We start from the raw sequence: 21821 nt of genomic DNA, 5'->3' as shown, positions 1-21821 counted from the left end.
TTTGTGTAAATATTTTATATATACAGTGAGTGACGAATACCTAGAAACAGTATATAATGTTTGATATATAAAAATGTTTTTGTTCACTGCGCGAACTGTATGTTAAATAGAGTATACATATATTTAAGCAAATTTTTGGTATTTTTTTTTTATACCTTAGGACTCAACAGACAATTTTCTACTGGCTTTAGATCTCAATCCAAAGTTTGTTACTGGAAGAGATATTCATAGGCGTACTTATATTGATATTGATCTTGTTTTCTGCTAAGATAGTTTATATATTTTATTGGTGCAAATGTTTATTACTACATTATACTAAAATATGTTTGGATGTTTAGAATAGTAACAAATTCCCACTTCCGGTCCGGTTATACAACCATGAATATTCACTTTTGAGATATATATTTTTGGAATGTGTTGTTCTTGGATATTTCCGCTTCGTCGCCCTGTACTTTGTTTAGTAATTCTATCTTCCCAGATTGCGTAAAAACGGATAGTTTCGCGATTTTGACACAGAAATACCAAGACTAAATTATTTGCTGAGGGACTGCCGCATTAGGTATGTGCCCGTATGTGCACTCTAACTTGCATCACATGAACCTAAAAGCGTTAGGTAATCAAACAAAAATGACTACTTGCACAATAATTTTTTAGATTAGAATTACTCAAGTTGATGTAAACAATAAAATGATTAACAACGACGACGATAACAATGACAGACATTTTCCTCTAATATAGTTTTTCCTTTTGATTTTGATGATAAGAGCAACTTAAAAAAGAGATTGTGATAAAAAGCGCCACCAGTGGTAACAACAATGAACTCCTATCTGTAATGGCAGGCTCCCTAGGCCAGTGAATCTTATTTGACCTCAGTGAAAAGCGTGAACGAGTGTGTGTTGTTGTAGATGAGCTTCTAGTTTAAGGGACTGTGTGTGTTGTAAATTTAGAAGCATCGTTCGTCGAACAGGGATATTCAAAGGCAAGTACAACTGTGATTACTCTCTGTCTTAGCTATTGAGAAATAATACATACAACTTTGATACAAGACACGATTTTAACTGTTCTCGTGTCTTCACTCTCAATACGTCAACGATGACCTCAGCAACCGTGGTCGCTATGTCGACCCCTAGCTGCGGTTCCGTAGCTCTTTATTGCGACCTACAATCGAATTTCACCCTATCAATTTCATTTGGACGTCTTCTTTTTAATTTTGTTGTTGTACGTCGAACATAGAGCTACTGGATCTATCACCGTTTAAAAACAGAAATCTGGAATACGTAAATTAAATCGCTTTTGCTTTCGATTACGATGGTGTGACGTACCTTTATTGTGAATTGATCGCTGGATGAATAACATACAAACTTTTGTTTGCAACTTGTGTTTATAAATAAGCAATAATTTGTGATATTTTCAAACAATTACCACGGAAACCAAGGAAATTTCGAGAAAACGGCAGCCATTGACATCCCACACTCCCTAGCGCAGAATAAATTTAATCTCGTTCGGCGGTCATGTGATACAGTGGTGCACAGTCCCTCAACGTTGAGGGACTGTGAGTGGTGGAAGAATAAAACACTCACTCTTCCCATAACCAGTTGGCAAAACTGCCACAATTATTCCCCTGCAATCATGTATTTATTACTTTTTTTGCTTATCTTTTAATTGATAAGGTATCCATTGTCAGATTGACTCCAGTGATAGGCTCAAAGTTTTAGAAAGCAAACATAGGGACCCCTTAAGTTGGTGTCTATTTTTATACACATTTTCTATATTCACTAATGTTTATTTAAATTATTTATTGCTTTTATGAAATGTTATTCACTCATTGTTCCAAGAAAGCAATCACATTCAGTATTTATAATTGTATGATTTTTGTTTAATAATAGAAACTAGCTGCATAACTCAATTTATCTACTGATTTCGGTCACGTGGTACAAAACTATAGGTCTTGCATAATTTGCTATGAACCCTAGAATATAAAATGGCGTCTTTCGTCTTGTTATTTTGCTCCGACTCGGTGTATGGTAAATAAAGTCAATTTTTGTATGACCACCTTCATCATTTCAAAGTGCAAATAGGTTCTGGTCATTGTTTGGAAGTAAATAAACATAGTGAGTACTTTCGAAGGTCTTATTATGTGATTTTTGCGACGACCAAATTTGGCATGTGGATTTTAACCGGTATTCAGTCGCACAAGGCTCCATAGCCCTATGGGTTGGCCAGAGTCAGTCTCGTAAATAATGCGGTCGGCAACATAGGGCTATGATTCCACAGCTATGTCGACCCCTTGCCCAGCTTTCATGTCAACCAAAATAACGCAATATTACACATTTTGAACAAATGCGTCAAAATGCGGTCAATGACTCTCTTATCATAGGTTGACAGTGAAACAACCATAATCTATATTGAATGGGGCACAGTTCTATGATCCGTATCTACACACGAATTGGTTATGTCACAAAATTACCTTCAATCGGGGTCGTTTTCTCGGTATATACGAATCGGTATATACATGTACAAATTACAAGGTTAAGACATTACACATAAGGTAAAACAAATCACGTGACAATATAATGATAATAACAGTTGAACAGAACTATCATATACTCAGTGGGGTCACACCAAGGGTCACGCACTTCGTTGCAAAATGGCCGTTTGGTTGAAACTGGGTCATGGTGTGACAGGTGAGGAAGACATCATTAAACACTCACAAAATCACAATAAAACGGGAAAATGGTTGCATATTATGGCGTAGCCAACATGGGAAATGAAAAACCGCACAAACACCATGGATTCGAATCCCACTAGATACAATGTACACACTGACTGGAACCGAACCAAAGCAATCGAAAACAAGCAATCTTTCCCATTCAACTCATCGGAACATTGAAGTACAATGTAGTTAGCAAAATGAACGCCACTCAATGACCAACGTTGTGGTGTGGTACACAAGCATGACATCAAGATAAAACAAATTTAGCTTAAAAAGGCATTGGGTTCGAGTCCCGCTCAGAGCTACCTACCGTAAAAACATTGGGCACTTGCAACAGTGGAAGTTGATCAAACACAAGTTGTTACACCTAAATAAGTATCAAACATTTATACTCTCAATTTAACAACTTATAATTTTGGAAATTAATCAAATATGAGTTGTTTACACCAAAATAAGTATCAAATATTTGTTCAAACATTTATACTCTCAATTTAACAACCTTGTAGAAGTGGAAATTAATTAAACGACACATATTTACTCACAAATATACGGCCAATATTTGTCCACACATTTATTCTCTCAATTTAAGAACTTGTAATTGTGGGAATTAATCAAACTCGAGTTGTTCACACCAAAATAAGTCTCAAATATTTGTCCACACATTTATTTTCACAATTTAACATCTTGTAATTGTGGGAATTAATCAAACGTGAGTTGTTTACACCAAAATAAGTCTCAAATATTTGTCCACACATTTATTTTCACAATTTAAGAACTTGTAATGGTGGAAAATAATTAAGGTAGAGATGCATGTTTGTGGGCATTTGGGAGTGAATTTTTTTGTTTTTGCTTTTTATTATCCAAACAGTCTTGGCTATGGACTGTTATAATTTTGTTGAATTGTGAATAGTGGAACATACTCAAAAAACGATTTTAAAATATAAATAACAGGTGCAAACATTCTCTCTTTTGAATGCTTAGCAAGATTTAGCAAGGCTGTACATAAATAATAAAAAAGAAACATGGTGAAAAAAAGAAATGACGGGATATCCATATTATGCACTATATTCAACTTTTAACAAAACGATAATACATTTAAATTTGGAACTGTTACAGCCATTTTAATTATGAGCATTAGCAAACTTCTTACTGAGTGAATTGTTATGCAAATTAGCAATTATCTCAGCTTCTTTTTAGTGTGCATCCCAGAACTTTGAAAAAAAATAGCTCCTAGACGCTTTGCCCTTTTGTTCTGAAATTTTCACAAATGATTGACAATGTGTTTATCTTCAAAACGCGGTCGGGGCATTGTTGTTAGTTGAACAGTGTTACAACAATTGTACAGACAACTAGCCTGGATGTTAATTTATGCATAAACTTGAAGTAGTGAAATTTGGGCTTCTGCCCTGCAAAATTGACAACTGGTAGACAGTTTTCAAGACGGCGCTTTCTTCATAGTGAACAGATGTACCCATAAACCAATTTTGACAGGAAACAGAAGCATGGTTTAGAAGCTAATTTTTTTTAAATCACTTTTGACCAAAAAAGATCATTTTTGTGCATATTTCAAACTACAGTGTTCATAAAAAAAAATACTACAAAATTTTTAAAATTCATACAATAAGCTTTCCGAAAATATATAGTAGTTTTGTGGACAAGGGAGGTCATCTTGGTTTCCTAATTAACTAATTAAAATACCTGTCAGGTAAACTGCATCTCTACCTTAAACGAGAATTATATACATCAAAATAAGTATCAAATATTTGTCCATACATTTATTCTCTCAATTTAACAACTTGTAATGGTGGAAATTAATTAAACGCGACTTGTTTAATCATTTGAGATGATTCCAACGTACCAGCAGACAGTGCACAAGGGAGTATCATTATTGAGGATCATTGCTGCTCTGTAAATGGGTCCCTTCTTTTGTATTGACCTCCTAAGTATTGCTAATTACCCCTTTATAGCTCTTGCCACCACCTAAAATAATACATCGCCTATTAACCCACTAAAAAATGAATATTCATGAGCACAGAAATTGCCACGTCATGAATAATTTAGCATAATATTAAGAAAGATGCATAAAGTGTAGGTACATCTTCTGAAACTACATGTATGTCATGAATGGTGTATTGACAGTCAGTTGTCAGTCATGGTCATTCATTGACAAAGTAACTCTATTTAGTCATGGTCATTGATTACGTATGGGAGTCAACAGTCAAGCACAAACATATAGCAATATAGTTTCCCATAAATTGGGGTTTTATAATTCATTCCATGGTCATTGTTTGTGTACAAAACATTTCAAAATTACATGCAAAATGTTTATTTCCGTCATGAAAATTGAATTGGAATATATTTAATCTTCTAGTCAATCACACCAATGGTTTATAAGAAATATGTGGGCGATAGTCCCCTAAATAAGCTTCAATTGTATCAGAGTGCATTGGTTTGATGTAAAATGGCTGGATATAATGTGAGGGTTGACTGCATTGCAACATATAGACCTGGTTGCTTTTATTTTTGTTTTTCTGATTCTGTCCAAATTGGTTCATTTTGACAGATAGTGTCTATCAAAACATGATTGCCTCCTATGGAGAGGTGCATGTGTGGTTACTAATAATGGGTTTTCACTGAGGAGAGATAGCTTACACAAGCTATGTATTTGCTAGATGTCCAATCCATGCATGCCAGCAAGTACATGTAATTGCATGTTTATTCACTACGTTCAATTACCCACCATAGACTCCAGTCAGTCAAAATGACTATTTTGAACTGTAGGCATTAATCAGCGATTCTGCGGTGACGGAGAGATAGAATCCAGGTCAGGGGAAGCCCCATGACCTCAAGATTCTTTTACCCCTTACGTCACGAACCCACGTGCCACAGGTAGCCGTCCATCATTCTTAATTTCTCTCCGCCTCGAGTGGAGATGAAATCTAGCGAGCTCTGCTGGATCGCCTGCCTTTTTCCGGTCCAGATTTATGGCTTGGGTTGTTGCCGCTGCTCGGCATCCGCATTGTAGCTGGTAGGTTTCTTTGTCATTTTTACCATTGTGTCGTTTTCCCCTTTGTGTGTAGTATTTTTCACAGCAAAAAATCGAAATCCGGTGCCACTACGTAACCAGTTGGTTTTCATGGCGGCATCTTTTACAACTGTAATTCGTTTCCCTCATGCATGTCGTATTTTACTTTCAATATATTTAGCAATATATAGATGTTTTGACAGCACCAGGGCTCGCTGCCGTTTTCTTTCCCGTCTCCTCGTGTTTCAAGTCGACCGTGCAGTGGTTATATTCAGAATTTACCGGCATAGAACCCGCATCCGAGATACTTTGTCGTAGCTACGTGCGGGTTTCGGGGTTTTTGCGTAAAAGCGTGTTTTTCACTGGGGTTCTGAGGCCTGACATTTTCTTTCAGAGCCATCAAAATCACTGAGACTGACCGTGTCACAGCAAGGTCGCGCGTCCAGTAAACAGATCGGTTAAAGTGAGTTGCGTGTTTGGCATGAGTGGAAAGTCCTCATGCTCGGCTACTTCATATACCGGGACATCGAGTAAGAGGCCCGATGGCGGAGGTACCGATATTTTTCTCCCCCGCTGATCGGAGGGCATCCTCACAGTCTGTTTTTTTCAGGTGGTGTTTTACCCGATTTTACCGGCTGCAGCGAGGCTGTGTCCCTGGAGGCTTTCCTCCTATGGGGCCCGTTGCGGGTCTCTTTGTGGACCCTTCCTCGCACGGCGCCGGGTTTTCCTCCGAGTTGAGGGCTTTGGTCGAATAACTGTTGGGGCAATTGCGTCCCTGGCAGGCGGGGTAAATCAGACGCAGTCGGAGCGAGCTGTCTCCACTGTGTCCCCTCTGTGGGCAAGCAGGAAGAGACACGAAAACATGTTTACATTCAAACACGTCTCTTCCGGGGAACCCCCGTTCCCAGGCACGGCTCTCCCACTATTTTGGGGGGTGGCCGAGGCTCAGGCTAGTTGCACCGGTCCTTCTCTGGATCCTCGGGCACTGAATGCCAACGGGGTGCTGGCAGCCAAGTCTCCGATCTCGGGGCAGGGCTTTCAGGGCAGGGCACACGTTGACCCCCCCTACTTTCAGCCAGCTAGGGTTCGTCACACAGTAACGGTACAACGATAATGAATTTGTCCTTGTGTCCGGTCCCCGCTGTGGGTTTTGACTCCTTTCTTCCGACCCACGGGCGTCCCCAGAGGAAACCGACCCTGTCATGAGACGCACAGTCGAACACGCTCCCTCTCACATATTTAAAGTGAAAGGAGATGCAGTTCGCTCGCATCGGATACAGCCGGTACTCCGGGCGGTCCCTCAGAGTCTTCCATCTATATGACTCGGTGCGCCACGCTTTTGGAGTGAGGCGGAGTATCATCGATCCCAGTGATACGATGTATATACCCCCACCCTTGATCCTAGAGCGACCACCTAAGGTTGCTTCAATGCTTATTGGATCACAGGCGTCGGGATCCAAAGCAACCCTGTCGGCAAGTCTCTCCCTGTCCGCCTGAGTGCGGAGTGGGGTGCAGAGCACGCAAAACGGTGTTGATGGGCGGCATTGGTCAGCCGCGGAGGATGTAATGCTTAGGCCCCGAGTGGGGATAACAGGCAACACTTCCCACTGGACCAAACGCTACCCGGTCGGTGTGGTTTCGGGATCAGAACCCATAGCATGGGATGAGACCAAAACGCCCCCAACCGGATTCTAAGGCTCCTTCCCCAGACCCCGGTACCATGAATTTGGCAAACCGGGCAAAGGGGGATAGCCGCGTTCCATGGGTGTCTTTGCCAATTAAAGACGACCCATCCAGCCCTGAGGGCAGAGTTGCTTGAGCTCATTATTATGCGTGACCAGCATTCTGGAGACCTTGGAGGCAGAATGCACCAGCCTCCTAGACCAGGTGACATTTTTACTGGTGGGTCACCGCACATCTAGCATGCGACACCCCCTAGTGTCGCCTGGCTCTCTTGGCCAGGGCCACTACCGTGCTACTGGACGCACATGTTTTTGCCGACAAGCTGAGCCAGGGTACGTCCCCCACCTCAGTGACGTAGACTGGACATCCTCCACCCTCTTTGTTCAGGGAATGGTGGGTACAGTCTCGGAGCTTCGGAGTGCAATGAACCAGAGGGTTCAGATCGAATCCGCTAGCCAGTTGGTCCTGCCATGGGCAAACGAAGGGCACCCCAAGCACAGAATACACAACGCCCTAGGGCGTCGTCCGCTAGCCAGAGTCAGCCAGGAGGCAAGCGCTTATACCCTTCCATGGGAGGGGAGGGTAGTGGCGCGCCCCCAGGGAGGTAAGAGCCAGGTGGTGGCTTCTCACCCTCCCTGGGCGGACGTCTACCCGGCAGCAGGGGAGGCATGTTTGACGCTCACCTCTGCAACGGGGGGAGGGGGGGGACAGGCACGTGTTTGGTGAATGGCTAGGTCACAACTTAGTGACTACTTCAGGCCTTGGGGAACTCACCTCATGGGGGAAGGGAGCAGCCCCCCTCACAACTGCCGAACACATGGCCACATATCCCTGTCGAACACAGATTGCGCCGGTTTGGAGACGGGGATGACCGATCCCTGGACCTTTCCAGGTGGTGACATCCGTTTACGAGATACCGCTGAAATCTCCATTTCCCCCCATCAGTGTCCCCCCTGTTGGGCATTGCCAGGGGACTCTTGCAAGGCGGAAGCAATCAGACAGGAAGTAGCAGTTTGCTGGGGAAAGACGCCATACACAGGGTACATCAGCCGGAACTAAGGCCAGGCTTCTACCCAAATGTGTTCGTAGTACCAAATCTACAAGTGGCAGGTGTCCAGTTTTGAACCTCGGCAGACTGAATCAGTATGTGCTCCTTGATCGGTTCCACATGGAGACACCATTCAGGGTTCTTCTCTCCATCCACAGTTTTGACGGGCTAGCCCCGCTGGACTTAAGCAGGGCCTACCTGCACGTACCGATGCACCCAGTGAGTTGCCATCTCCTTTCAATCGCCCAGCTGGGGCCAAATATTTGAATTTCGGGTGCCCCCATTTGGGTTAGGCACAGCGCCCTACATGTTCACCATAGTGATGAAACAGGTAGTGCTGCTGCTTCACCAGATGTCGGTACACCTCAATCCGTACCCAGACTTCCGGTTACCAACAACCCGGGAAAGAGGTAATAGCCAAACGCGTCAGGCTAACACAGGATTTACTCCACCAGTTGGGCTCATTAGTAAATCGACAAGTCCCACCTCGATCCAACATACAGTTGGTGTCCCTGGGCATGGAGTTTTGACACAGAGGTAAGCTTGGCTTAGCTATTTCAAGCGTACTGCTTAGCGCTAAGCAGCCTAGCCGAATGCCTAGTCAGCGTTCCCTCGGTGTTCCTCTGTGAACTAATACGGATCATCGAAATGATGACCTCGGTTCGAAGGGTCGTTCCCCAGGCTGCACTACGCAGTCGCCCGGTATAACGCTTGTTATAATGACGAGCTCTCCTATGGGAACTAGATAGGCGGGTTTCGATCTCGGACCAAGTGAAGGAAGCCCTGCCCTGGTGGTCGTCACTGGCCAACCTTGGACAGGGGAGCCCGTTGGGCCCGCTCGCCGCAGGTATGGCTCTGGTAACAGATACCTCCCCCTAGGGTTGGGGAGCGCATCTATTGGGCCAACAAGCCCAAGGATATGGCCCCGCATTAGTTTCAGGACTACCATATCAACTGGCTTGAACTGAGAGCAGTGTACATGTACATAGCACTACCAAGCTTTCTACCCGTAGTTCGAGACCACAGAGTCCTGCTCCGCACAGGCAACGTAGCGGTGGTCTCCTTCAAGAAGGAGGGGGACGCATTCCCCATCGTTGTCAGTCCTAGCAGAGCAAAATCTTCCTTTGGTGCCTGGAATACAATGTGGAGCTAGCCGCACACCACCTTCCAGGGGTGAGGAACAGTCTGGCGACGCCCTTTCAGGGCGGCTCCGTCTCCAGAACACAGAGTAGCTGATACCCCAGTGGGTAGCCTCTAGGCTGTTTCGGCCGTGGGACTGTCCAACGCAAAGCTCCGGACGTACGTAACACTCCTGCTGACTCCAGGAGCCTGGGCCAGGGTCGCTTGGCTAGCCCCGTGGACCCACTTAGTTGTGTACGCCTTTCCTCCCTTCCCGCTAGTTCACCGGGCACCGGAGAAAACTTCGACAGGGGCACACCCACATATTATCATGGGTTGCACCCAATTGGCCAAGCAAGGCCTAGTGTCCACTTCTGTTGGAAATGCTAGTCGAAGCATCAGCAGTGTTTCCGGACTTACCGGACCTGCCGTCCCAACTAGACGGCGCACTACCAATGAGCCCAGAAGGTATCACTTACACGCATAGAGGCTCTCAGTAGACCCGCACATACGAAAGCCTTATCTGAGCGGGCTGCCAACGTCCTGGCCAGGGCAAACAGGGATTCCACCTACGCGGCCTACATTTCTAGGCCGCAAGCATACACTGATTGGTGTAGCGGAAGGGAGATTGATCTATACCATCCCTCTATTGGCCAGATAGCAGGCTCCTTCGTCCACCTGTTTGACGAAGTGGGTTTGTCCTACGGAGCGAGCGTTGGCTACAGGTCGTCTTGTCCCCCACCACTCAGAACGTACAGGAACAAGACTAGCCGATTGTCCTATTATTAGGAGACTATTTACTGCATTCCAGACGCCAAGACCCCATACAAGGGAGCCGCCTAATTGGGACTCGTCGGCTGTGTTGTCTGCTCTAAGCAGACCGCCCTTTGAGGCTCTCCAATCAGCACCACTCAAATTTTTGATGTGGAAAAAAGTCCTCCTCCTGGCCCTTGCCTCAGGTAGGTGCCGGTCAGAGCTAGGCGCGCACTGTCCTTCGCGGACGGTTGTGCCACTTTTATGGACGATCAAGTTGTACTAAAGACACGAATCGGGTTTCTCGGCAAGAATCAAATCCCAGGACACGATCCTCAACCAATCGTCATCCCCTGGCTGGCAAATATTGTCAGTCCGGAGGATCAGGAGGAATTGCTTCTCTGCCCGGTCCGAGCGCTGAGTTGCCACGAGAACCGTACCAGGTTTTCTAGACAGGGAACCAAACACATGTTTTTGTGTTACGGCCCTGGCAAACAGGATAAGCTGGCTTCCCCGACTTCCATCACTATCCTCCTCAACACAGACCTTGCAGAGACACCAAGTACGAGAACATGAGGTCCGTGCGATTGCTAACTTACTAGCACTAGTGTCAGGTGCCCCCTCAAACACATTCTGAGGGCAGGCTTCTGGAGAACGCAGAACGTCTTCATCAACTACTACCTAAGAGACACCCAATCTATTGAGGAGGGTCTCTTCAGGTTAGGCCCTGTCGTAGCGGGTCAGGCCTTGTTTGCTGACCCAGCCCAAACGACCACAGTGGCCTCTACGCATAGGCGGTAAGTCAGTTTCAGCATTTTTGCGGGCAGATTGTCTGTTCCACTAGCACTTCCTGGAAGCTCCCAGGTTTCGCTTCGGTTGACCTACGCCCTCATGCAAACTGTTTCGGTCCTACTTCAAGCTTATCACCCCCGAATTCGGCTGGGGTCTAGCTTTCTCGGGCACACCGAATCCTGTCACCACAGCAGCATTGGCTTCTTGCTTCGGGGACAGCACAGGCAAGGTAAGACACCACCCTTCTTGGGACTTAACTTAGGTTTTTGGGTGTGTTTTCATCCCGGACTGGGGAAAAGTCTTTCATCTTTCTCCTTTTTTTTCTGTTTGCTCGGAAAAACTCGCCACCTATCGGTGTCTGATGGTGGGTAATTGAACGTAGTGAATTTAGGCGAGGGTTCTCCGAATCCGCCTATTCACATAGTTCATACCCTCCATTGACTCCGGGTCCCCCCCACCTCCCCACTCTTTCCGTCGCGTTGGTCTAAGTCCTCGAGGCAGAGAGAAAGGAACCAGAGTGATGAACGGCTATCTGTGGCGCTGCCAGGTGGCCTCGGTCACGTGGGTTCGTGACGTAAGGGGTAAAAGAATCTTGAGGTCATGGGGCTTCCCCTGACCTGGATTCTACCTCTCCGTCACCGGCAGAATCGCTGATTAATGCCTACAGTTCAAAATAGTCATTTTGACTGACCGGAGTCTATGGTGGGTATGAACTATGTGAATAGGTGGGTTCGGAGAACCCTCACCTAAGTCTGTTATGGGCGGGCCAAACAGAGCCACCCTGCTTCGAATATCGTTATTTCGCAGTGGATTGTTGATATGGTCGTGGAAGCGTATAGGTTAACTGCTTCTTCATCAGTTCGTTTGGAGCGCGACACGGTGAAAGCACGCAAGGTGCGCTGGGTAGCTAACTCATTGGCTTTGATGTCCGGGGCCACGCTCGAGCAGGTGCTTCAAGCAGGGTTCTGGAGATCTCTGAATGTCTTCTTTAATTATTACCTAAGAGACCTCCAAGCACTGCAGGAGGGCCTCTACAGGTTGGGTCCAGTGGTGACGGGTCAGACTGTGTTCGTTGACCGAGCCCGCACCACCAAGGGACCCTATGCACGAAAGTGCCTTCAGCCGAAACCAGCCCCCTTTGCTTGACGCTACCGGTTTTCATTCAGTGCTATCGAGCCCTATTTATTGTTCAGTTGACCGGCTTTAGTAGCCTCCCTAAATTGGGGGGGTCTACCCTCGGGCACCCGGTCCCTGAAGAGTCACCTTATTGGTTTTATCCTGGGACTAGACTCCTTGTTGGTAGTAGTTGGTTGGTTGGTTGAGTAGCTTTAGATTTCTCAGTTTTTGTTTTTGGACCTTCCTTTTTGGGGTCAAAAAAATACACATTTCAGCCGTCGGAACTTCCCCACCTCCGGTGAGCATGCTACTCTGCTTACGAGTAATAAATGAAATTTATTATTGCCACAGACTTTCTGGTAGGTGATGTAGTAAACTATTATGGTTGTACAAACCTGTTTGTTTACCTAATCATATCTACCAGAAAGTTTGTGGAACCCGCCCACCTTCCCCACAAATTTCCGGCGGTCCATTGTGGCAGCGGAAACGTTGGGAATATCGGATCACGCCTCGTTTGCGAGACCACCCCGCGCGCAGAGTGGCCCCTTAGGAGAGGCCTTTTTCCTATAGGGAATGCTACCCTAAGGTGTTCTTTGTGAACAGGGTATATTTCCTAATAGTTTCTGATTGGAGCTGTAATCTGTAGTTAAGCCTAAAAGTAATAAATGGAATTTATTATTTCCACGAACTTTCTGGTATGATTAGGTAAACAAACGGGTTTGTACAACCCTAATATTTTCATTGTTAAAAATGGCACCCTTTCTCTATGTTTTGTCCAGGTATAAATGCATCGTTCTCTTATCTGTTGTAGCTATCCAATTAGTACATCATGACTTAGTATAGCTGTTAAACTGTGTTTCTGTCCAATCGGTTGCAAGTATTTTAATATTATAGAATTGAAGGTTTTTTGTATTTTTTGTTTTTTTGTTTTAGGATTGTGTGTTTGCGAATGACATCTGAATTAACATGGCCGCAATCCATCTCTGGAGGGTCAAAAAGAATGCTAATGATATGCACGCTGATCGTTTACACGTGACAAGCACTTTTTCAAATAAATATGGTTCGTTTCCAGACCGATCTATATGCTATGTAATATTGAGTTTCAACTTAATTAATGGGCATATTTAATTAATTTTTATTTTTTGTGAATTATTAGTTCAAATAAGACCATACTTGGTATGTGCCTTGTAATGTTGATTTTCAACTTAATCTTCCTACCCGATTTTATATATATACATTCAAACTTTATAAGGGACGACGTCGAAAGATCGATGTCGGATAAAAAACTTATTTCCTTTAGTTTGGGGGCGGGGGGTTTTGACCTCAAAAAGTTTCCGTCCTACAAAAACGATGTTATTTTTTAATGAAGTCAAAAAAATCTTGGAGTATTTGTAGTTCGTTTTTTTTCTATCCAATCATGGACAGAAATAACCGAAAAAGGGAAAAAATGGTTTGGTTTGAGTGTAAATTTGTGCGTCAAATGAGGTGCATTTGTAAAATCTTTTTACACCCACTCGACAACCAACTGCTATGCAGTACTGCTGTTCGATTATCAATTTGTATTTAATGGTGAATGTAGTCTGACGCCATGACCAATATTTATCAATTAAGTTTCAGTGGGGGGTAGGGGGGTTTGGAAAAAAACTAAAGGAATTAAGTTTTTTATCCGACATCGATCTTTTGACGTCGTCCCTAATTCATAACCAACTATAATCACATCTGACAAGTGGGGGCTGTGTCATCTTCAGATTTGGAAACTTTTTTTGTTTGAGAAAACCACCAAAAACAGAATGGGCTAAAATTTTCAATGTTTATAGTCCCAAATGTAATCTGGTGCATTAAACTTTCAAAATTTGATTGGTCAATTGGTTTGGCAGTTAAACCGGATCTGGCCATTTGACCACTTCCTGAGGGTTTAGGCGATTAGTTGGTCTGTCTGTTCATCCGTCCGTCCGTCCGTCCATCCATCCAGATGCAGATATAAGAAGCCTGTTAACCAAAATTGTTCATTATTTGCATGTGCCTAGTACTTTATCTGGGACATGCGCACATGCAGTGGTTTACTGATTCAATCCAAGATGGCTGACTAGCAGTCATTTTGTTTTTTGAAAATGTGGTGTCTTATGTATGCTTTGTCAGTTTTGTTGAAATTTGGTACATACATTATACATGTTAGGATACATGTCTAAGACGATTCGTTAAATGCAATTTGATTAAACATGGCCGACTGGCAGTCATCTTGCCCTTTGACCATACTACTATATCTCCTAAAGCTTATGGACCATTTTTAATCTCATTTGGCACATACACCATACATATTGGAGTACATGTCCATGTTAGTTTGGTTGATAATCAGATCAAACATGGCCGACTGGCATCCATCTTGTTTTTTCGGAAAAGTGTTTTTTTTGACAGGATTTGTCGGTTTTCAAATTTGATACAAACATTATACATGATGAAATACATGTCCATGATTCATTTTATGTTTTGTATCTCTGTACAAATGAAATTTTTATTTTGATACAAAAAATGCATGAATCCCTTTAAATTTCCTACCATATATTACCATTTCTGAAGTCATTTAATATACCTAATTCCTGTTGATGCTGGACCAGCCAATTATTCACTCTAAATTATTAAATTTGGTGTAAATGCACATTACTTTATTTTCTGGCATGAATAACATTTCTCTTAATTCCAACAGGGACTATAACATTAACAATGACTTGTTAAAACAGTACCATGTTTACACACCTGTTTACATACTTTAATTTGAAAACATGTCTCAAATCAATTTGTATTGCTGAAATAAAGATTATTAAAAACTATGGTGATTGGGCCACTTGAAAGGAATAGACCATTTTCTGATCACTGCAACATCCAGTAATGTATGTGACATAGAACGTAAAAACAGGGCAAACAAAATCTTGTGGTAATGTCAAAACATTGTGTGAGCTTTAAACAAACACGAAAGTATTTAAGTAGTATTTCCGCATGTAATACTTTGCTATGCTCATTGATGATGGTCACTTAAAGTCTGATGAAGTCTTTACTACATTGAGCTATAAAAAAATAAATTCAAGTTAAAAGTATTTCACGCAATATGCAAGATCTCCTAGTGAAAGGAAAATCACCTATTGACAATATTTCTGCAAATAGTTTTGTTATCATTCTGTCCTGATCACTTTTAATTTTTTTTTTTTCAGGATTTGAACCAAATATAATATCATAAAAACATAATTTTAAAAAGTTACATTGGACATAATGAAGAGTATTATACCAAACATCAAGGACAGTCTGTGTCAAGAAGAAAACCAGTAAATCTGACAATCCTGCATATCATCTGTAGCAGTGGAAGAAAATGTCATCCTGAACTTGAGAAAATTTTAGTATATTTGGAAAGCATGTCTGAGCAACCAGATTCCGTTATATTTCATTGCCAACAATGTGCGATGCGCTTCAACTGTTTGAGTGATTTAGTACAGCATATGCAAACTCATACAGGTGATAAACCCCTTCAATACCTGCAATGTGATGAGCGTATTAGTCAGGCTGATAATATAAAACAGCATATGCAAATACACACAGATGATAAACCATTTCATTGCCAGCAATGTGATAGGAGTTTTCGTTTGCCAAGCCATCTAAAAAATCACGCATTAACACATTCAGATGAGAAACCTTTTCATTGCCAACAGTGTGAAAAGAGTTTTCGTCAATTACGTTATCTGAGACGGCATGAATTATTACATAAACTTTATCAATGCCAAGAATGTGAAAAAAGTTTTAGGCAGGCTGACGATTTAAAAATTCATATGCGAACACATACTGGTGAAAGACCATACCATTGTGGTCATTGTGAGAAGAGTTTCATTCATTCAGGTCATCTAAAAAAACATCTGTTATCACATACTGGTGTTAAACCCTTTCAATGCCAAGAATGTGAAAAGGGTTTTAGGAAGGCCAGTGATTTAAAAATTCATATGCGAACACATACCGGTGAAAGACCATACAATTGTAGTCATTGTGAGAGAAGTTTCATTCATTCAGGTCATCTAAAAAAACATCTGTTATCACATACTGGTGATAGACCTTTTCAGTGTCAACACTGTGGAAAGAGATTTTATCGGTTTATTGATCTTAAACGGCATATGTTAGTACATGCAGGTAAAAAAACATTTCCTTGTCCACAATGTATGAAGGGGGTTACTTTTTCGGGTCACCGAAATTACCACATGCTAAAAAATGAGAAAGAATTTCATTCAACCCAATGTCAAACATATTCAAGGCAGTCTGATACAGGTGAAAAACCTGTGAAAAATATTTCCACTTCAAATCATTTGCTTTCTGGATTGTCTGTTTTGTTTGAATCTTTAATTGAACCGAACTTTAATCAGCATAAAATTCAGTTGAGGCATGATACACAAATTGACAACGTAGAAGTATTCAGAATTACTTTTTTGTTTTAGATCAACAATTCAATACCAGTTTTCTTAATACTTATGCAACTTGCATGGTATCATGGTGGAGATGTAACAATATAATTGAATGATTTGTTTTAGTGTTGAATACAGTAATTTCACCAATTAATTACTACATATTTTTAGTCTGTTCTGCCATAGTAATAAAACAGAGAGTTTCACCTCTATGTGTCCATGCATTCATTCCTATGTCTCATACATGCATGGGCAGATTAACTTCACAAATAAAAACATTATCCTAGTTTATGCATTTGTGATCCAGTTAAATCTCAATCTGACCTGCCTTGACAATAAATCATGACATATACATCACATATCATACATATGATTTGTTGTTCTTAATGCAATTAAAGATGACCGATTGGTAATAAATATTCCTCAAAATTGGTGTTTCAACGATTCTCGAACAGGATCTCAGTCATCATACATAATTCATATACACTTCAAAGTTTGAAAACTGGTACTTGCATGGCAGCCATTTTATTTTTGACAAATTCCACTTAATCTCATACATGGAATGAGTAATTCACTTCAAATATTATAAATAAACACAGCTATCTTTAATTGGATGACACAATTATTGTATGCAAACTGCCAACCATCTTTTATTCAATAATAGACACTTGATATGAAGGTTGTGCATGTTCACTGTTTGTCAAGTTTTTGTATATTTTGATTCGAAGTGCACCACTATGTACCATTTGTTTTAAATGCTTTAAATACACTTTGTTCAGACATGCTTATGATATTATATGTTAGGTGCCTGTCAGCATTCCATGTTTTTGTTGTACATGTATTACCTCAAACCCTGCAATTAGAAGTGTGCATGGAATCATGGGAAGAAATGGTGTGCATTGTCCTGTGATAATTGTCATAAAGGTGATTGACAAGTTATACTTGTGCTTGTGATTTGCATAACAAAGGGTGTTTACAACTCTGGCAGGACAATTTGAATCTACCAGGTGTACGTGTGATTTAAATAATAAAGGATGTTTACGATCTACTGACTTGTGTGACAGCTGCTAGCAAGACTACATTCTGATTGGCTCATGTGGAAATCCAGGTGGTGTACCTGAATCTGGGCCATTTATGCCTATAAATTGGCGAGACTGAGGACAGTTGGGGGTTTATCATTTCTACTGTGTATCATGTGTGTTGCTGCTGCTGCGATATTGTGAGACAAGTGATACAGGCTTCAGCTATCATTCTGTGAGAATTGCATGAACTGCTTTGCAATATCCTGCTATCAGCGATGCCCTCCAGAATAACAGTGTTGCTCTTCAAGCAAGACTCTTGTATTTCGTTGTTGTTGTGTTGTAGAAGCCATTGACTGTCATCAATTTCCACATCTTGAAACTACGAGTTATCACCAATGCACACTTCCCTAGACAATCCCCTATTTTAGTAAATTTATTCATTCTATTATTGTGCTTAGTTTCTTGAAATTATTTTGAGAAGTATTAAAGCCAGTAACTTTATGTCGATATTTTGTTGTATATCTATTTCATTTCTAGTACTATTGTCTTGTCTACCCCATTCTGGCAATGAAAGTACCCCCTGTCCAGTGTGAGTTGTGTGATGCATGTTATTTTCTTTTCATTTTGATTCAAAATGACCAACTAGCAGTCATTTTGCATATCCGGAGTTATTTCTCAGACATGCATTGACTGATCTGTTGATACAATGACATGTTATAATAGTTTACTTATGCATGTCAACTTTTTTTTAATTGGACCAAATTTTACCAAAATGTCAATACATAGCAGTTTCAGTGTTTTCAACATGCATTGTCCGATTCAGTTTCAAATGTTTGTATGCTGGTTGAACATGCTGAGATACTGATGTATGTTCTATTTTTGTTCTCTTTCTATTCAAAAAGTCTGACTAGTGGCCATTTTGTTTCTTGATTTCACCCCTCCATGTCACACATCTTTTGTCAATTTAGTTTAAATTGGTACGGTGACGGGTAATAAAACATTTAATCAGATTGTTTTTTGACCAAATGGCTGAATTTAAAATGACAAATAAACATAATTTATCAAACTCGCAGCTGATAAATTTCGTCCAGATTTGGTATAATTGTTGAATATGCAGAGTAACTAAGGCACATCATGATGGAATAATTGCCATTTTGTTTTCTGCATAAAGGAATAAGAGGTTTTTTAACCAATACGAGATAACCTTGCTAGAGTTTACATATTAACTGATAATCCCATTTTCTTTAAACATTTTAGCCATATTTGAAACATGTCTGGTCAAATTCCCATTTTGTACACTTGAACAATAGCTGCTTTTGCATTTTTTTTCAAAATTGATACATGTATATGAATGTTGGTACAATGGTCTGACCGTAATTGAACGCAAATTGTCTTGAGAATTTGTTGAGACACAATGAGAATTATGTTTATAATTCACACTGTCAGGGTTAGCAACATTTACATCGGTTGATGGCTAATTATTCTGTCTTGCCCAGTTGTTTGTGTGCTGGCTTGCCGATCTTCCATTCAAAAACTGGAAATGGTTTTTTTCTTCTTAAGTGGTTCAGTCGCAAGATTACTATCAGCTGGTCGTTTCGCAAAATACACACTAATAGAATTCATGTAGTCTATTAAAGATTTTCTCACCCATAGGTGTCATAATGTGATACAATGGTAAGGAAACTAATATGAAATACGGTAAACATCAATGATCAGCACCAAGAAATAAAGACCATTGAAATAAAGTGCGGAACTGGGGTCTGCCAAATTGTTTAATCAGCCTGAACAGAATCACGTTTGAAAAAAACTGCACTGCATTTTGGACCAGCATGAAATGTACAACTTTATCGGGTATTGTATTTTCTCGCAGAACAAAAAAAAATCACAGAATCAATGTACCACAAAACGTAACCTTGTAATCACATTGTAACTAATTTGTTACAACTACAGTGCGTGAATCCTGAATTTTAATTGGATGTTATTTGACCTCTGTCAACATGGCATTCAGTAATTTAAAAAACTAAAACAAGAATGTTGGCCCAACATCAAGCGAACTTTATGATTTATTTCACCTTAAATTTGGTACAAATATTTATAAACAGAATCTGATATCAACAAAATAAGCACACCGACTTGAAATTTCAATCTTTAAAGTCATCATTTGTGTAATCATGGTAGCAATGATATCATAAACAAAATATTAAATTTTATTTTAGGATCTACTTACACCACGCCAATCCCACTCTAACTGGCTAATCATTCATCTTAAGAGTAAGATGTAGTCGAGTTTATTCATGTAAGGGGAGGACCATTTGATATCCTGGAGGCAGAAAGATTTTGTGGGAAAAACAAATCTATGACATTGCTTGAAAAACAAAATCCTACACTATATGTATGTAAAAAAAATCAGAAACAGAAACTATCAAGCCGTTGGAAAGCAGCAAGGGACACACAATAGAGTATCTGTAGTGGCCATGCCAACTCCTACTGCTTCCAATAATTCAAATACTGTTAATGACTACGAATTTGGCCATGGCCTTAATAGCATGGGGAGTGACGCTGAACTAAAGTTTTTAGTATGGAATGTAATGGCATAATAGGAAAGTTGGCTGATCATGATTTTGTAGATTATTTAAAATCATTTGACTGTGTTTGTTTGGTAGAAACTTGGGTGAGTACCATATTTGATTTTAAGATTGAAGGGTATGAGGAACTACATGTTAGTGGTCTAAAAAAGAAAAAAATATGGAAGAGCCTCTGGTGGAATTTCTGTGTTTTTTCGTAAAAAGAACGTAGGTCAATTTAAAATTAAGCATATTTCTAAAGATCCATACTGTGTTTGGTCTAGGATTATAAGCAATGATCACACAATACTTGTATTTGCAACAGCGTACAAACATCCCGAGGGTTCAATATTTGCACATGAAAAATACTTTGATCAATTAGAAAAAGATCTGATTGTATATTCTGCAAAATTTGGTTGTAATGTCATAATTGTAGGCGACTTAAATAGTAGAACTGGTAACTATGGTGATGGTGTTGATCTAAATACAATGTATTTGCCAATAGATGATTTAGAGCAAAGTAATGATATACCTTTATGGGAGTCGATGGATAATGAGATCAATAAATATGGTAGTGAACTTCTGGATTTTTGCATTAGCACTGGCCTCAGAATTGTGAATGGTAGGGTTTATAAAAACACTGGTAGTGGAAATTTTACTTTTATTTCAGAGGTTGGGACAAGTGTTGTTGACTATGTTTTGTCATTTCCAAATACGTTTCCATTGTTCAATGTATTTACAGTTGGAGCTCGGGTTGATTCTGATCATATGCCACTTGAATTTGCTATATCACTTGCTTATGTTTCCAATTCTGCGAATGTCAATGACTTTCAACATAGTGTCAATTATTCTACTCCTAAACTAAGGTGGGACACCAAGGGAAAACCAAAGTATTATAATAATATTAATTTACAACACGTTGAGGGGATGCGCCATGATTTTCATGATAATATTAGGCAGGGAAATGTAAGTAAAGCTTCAAATAATTTAGTTGATATTATGTATGCTTGTAACACACATATGATGCACAAACCTAATTATGTTGGCAGGTCATATTGGTTTGACAAGGAATGTTGTACTACTAAAAGAGAAGTAAATCAAGAATTGAATCGTTTCAGAAATTGTAGAAGTCAGGCTACCTTAGACTATTATTTGCAGTCTAAATACTCATACAGGCAACTAGTTCGTGATAAGAAAAATAATTATCAAAGAAAAAAACGTGATGAATTTTTAAAAATGGCGATACAACCTAATTCAAAACAATTTTGGAAGAGTTTGAAATCTAATAGGCCCAATGTGCCAGACAGTATATCAGAGGTTGAATGGTTTAACTATTTTAATGATTTATTTAACCCTCTAACCTGGATGGAGGACGAAAATCAAAAAGAGTTTTTCGCATCAATCAAAAACTACATGGATGATTTAGAAGATAATGCGGTGTTAAATAACGAATTAAATGTTTCTGAATTTGATAGGCCTATTTCTTTGGATGAAATTAGGGAAAATTTAAGTAAATTAAAGACAAATAAAGCCCCAGGACCAGATGGCAT

At 40.7% G+C, this 21821-nt stretch overlaps 2 protein-coding genes across 2 annotated transcripts in view; both read left to right on the top strand.

Moving 5' to 3' along the window:
- LOC146729467 (uncharacterized) overlaps positions 1 to 12279 on the top strand; it is a 52667-nt gene extending 40388 nt beyond the window's left edge. The window contains exon 2 of the mRNA XM_085495858.1: positions 11941 to 12279. Within this exon, the coding sequence (XP_085351984.1) occupies positions 11941 to 12279 (339 nt within the window). The remainder of the gene's footprint in view (positions 1 to 11940) is intronic.
- Positions 838 to 18214, top strand: LOC146729466 (uncharacterized). Its single transcript, XM_085496178.1, has 2 exons — positions 838 to 979; positions 15456 to 18214. The coding sequence occupies exon 2, from the start codon at positions 15654 to 15656 to the stop codon at positions 16716 to 16718; it is 1065 nt and encodes a 354-aa protein (XP_085352304.1). The 5' UTR covers positions 838 to 979; positions 15456 to 15653; the 3' UTR covers positions 16719 to 18214.
- The last annotated feature ends 3607 nt before the right edge of the window (positions 18215 to 21821 follow it).

Source organism: Saccoglossus kowalevskii, chromosome 22, assembly GCF_978046115.1.
Source record: "Saccoglossus kowalevskii chromosome 22, keSacKowa6.1, whole genome shotgun sequence".
Lineage (NCBI taxonomy): Eukaryota > Metazoa > Hemichordata > Enteropneusta > Harrimaniidae > Saccoglossus > Saccoglossus kowalevskii.
Note: the sequence above shows the minus strand (reverse complement) of the source record. Positions and strands in the feature narration are given on the sequence as shown.

Excerpts from the sequence above, each read along its gene's own strand:
- LOC146729466 (XM_085496178.1), top strand. The coding sequence starts at position 15,654 with ATGTCTGAGCAACCAGATTCCGTTATATTTCATTGCCAACAATGTGCG.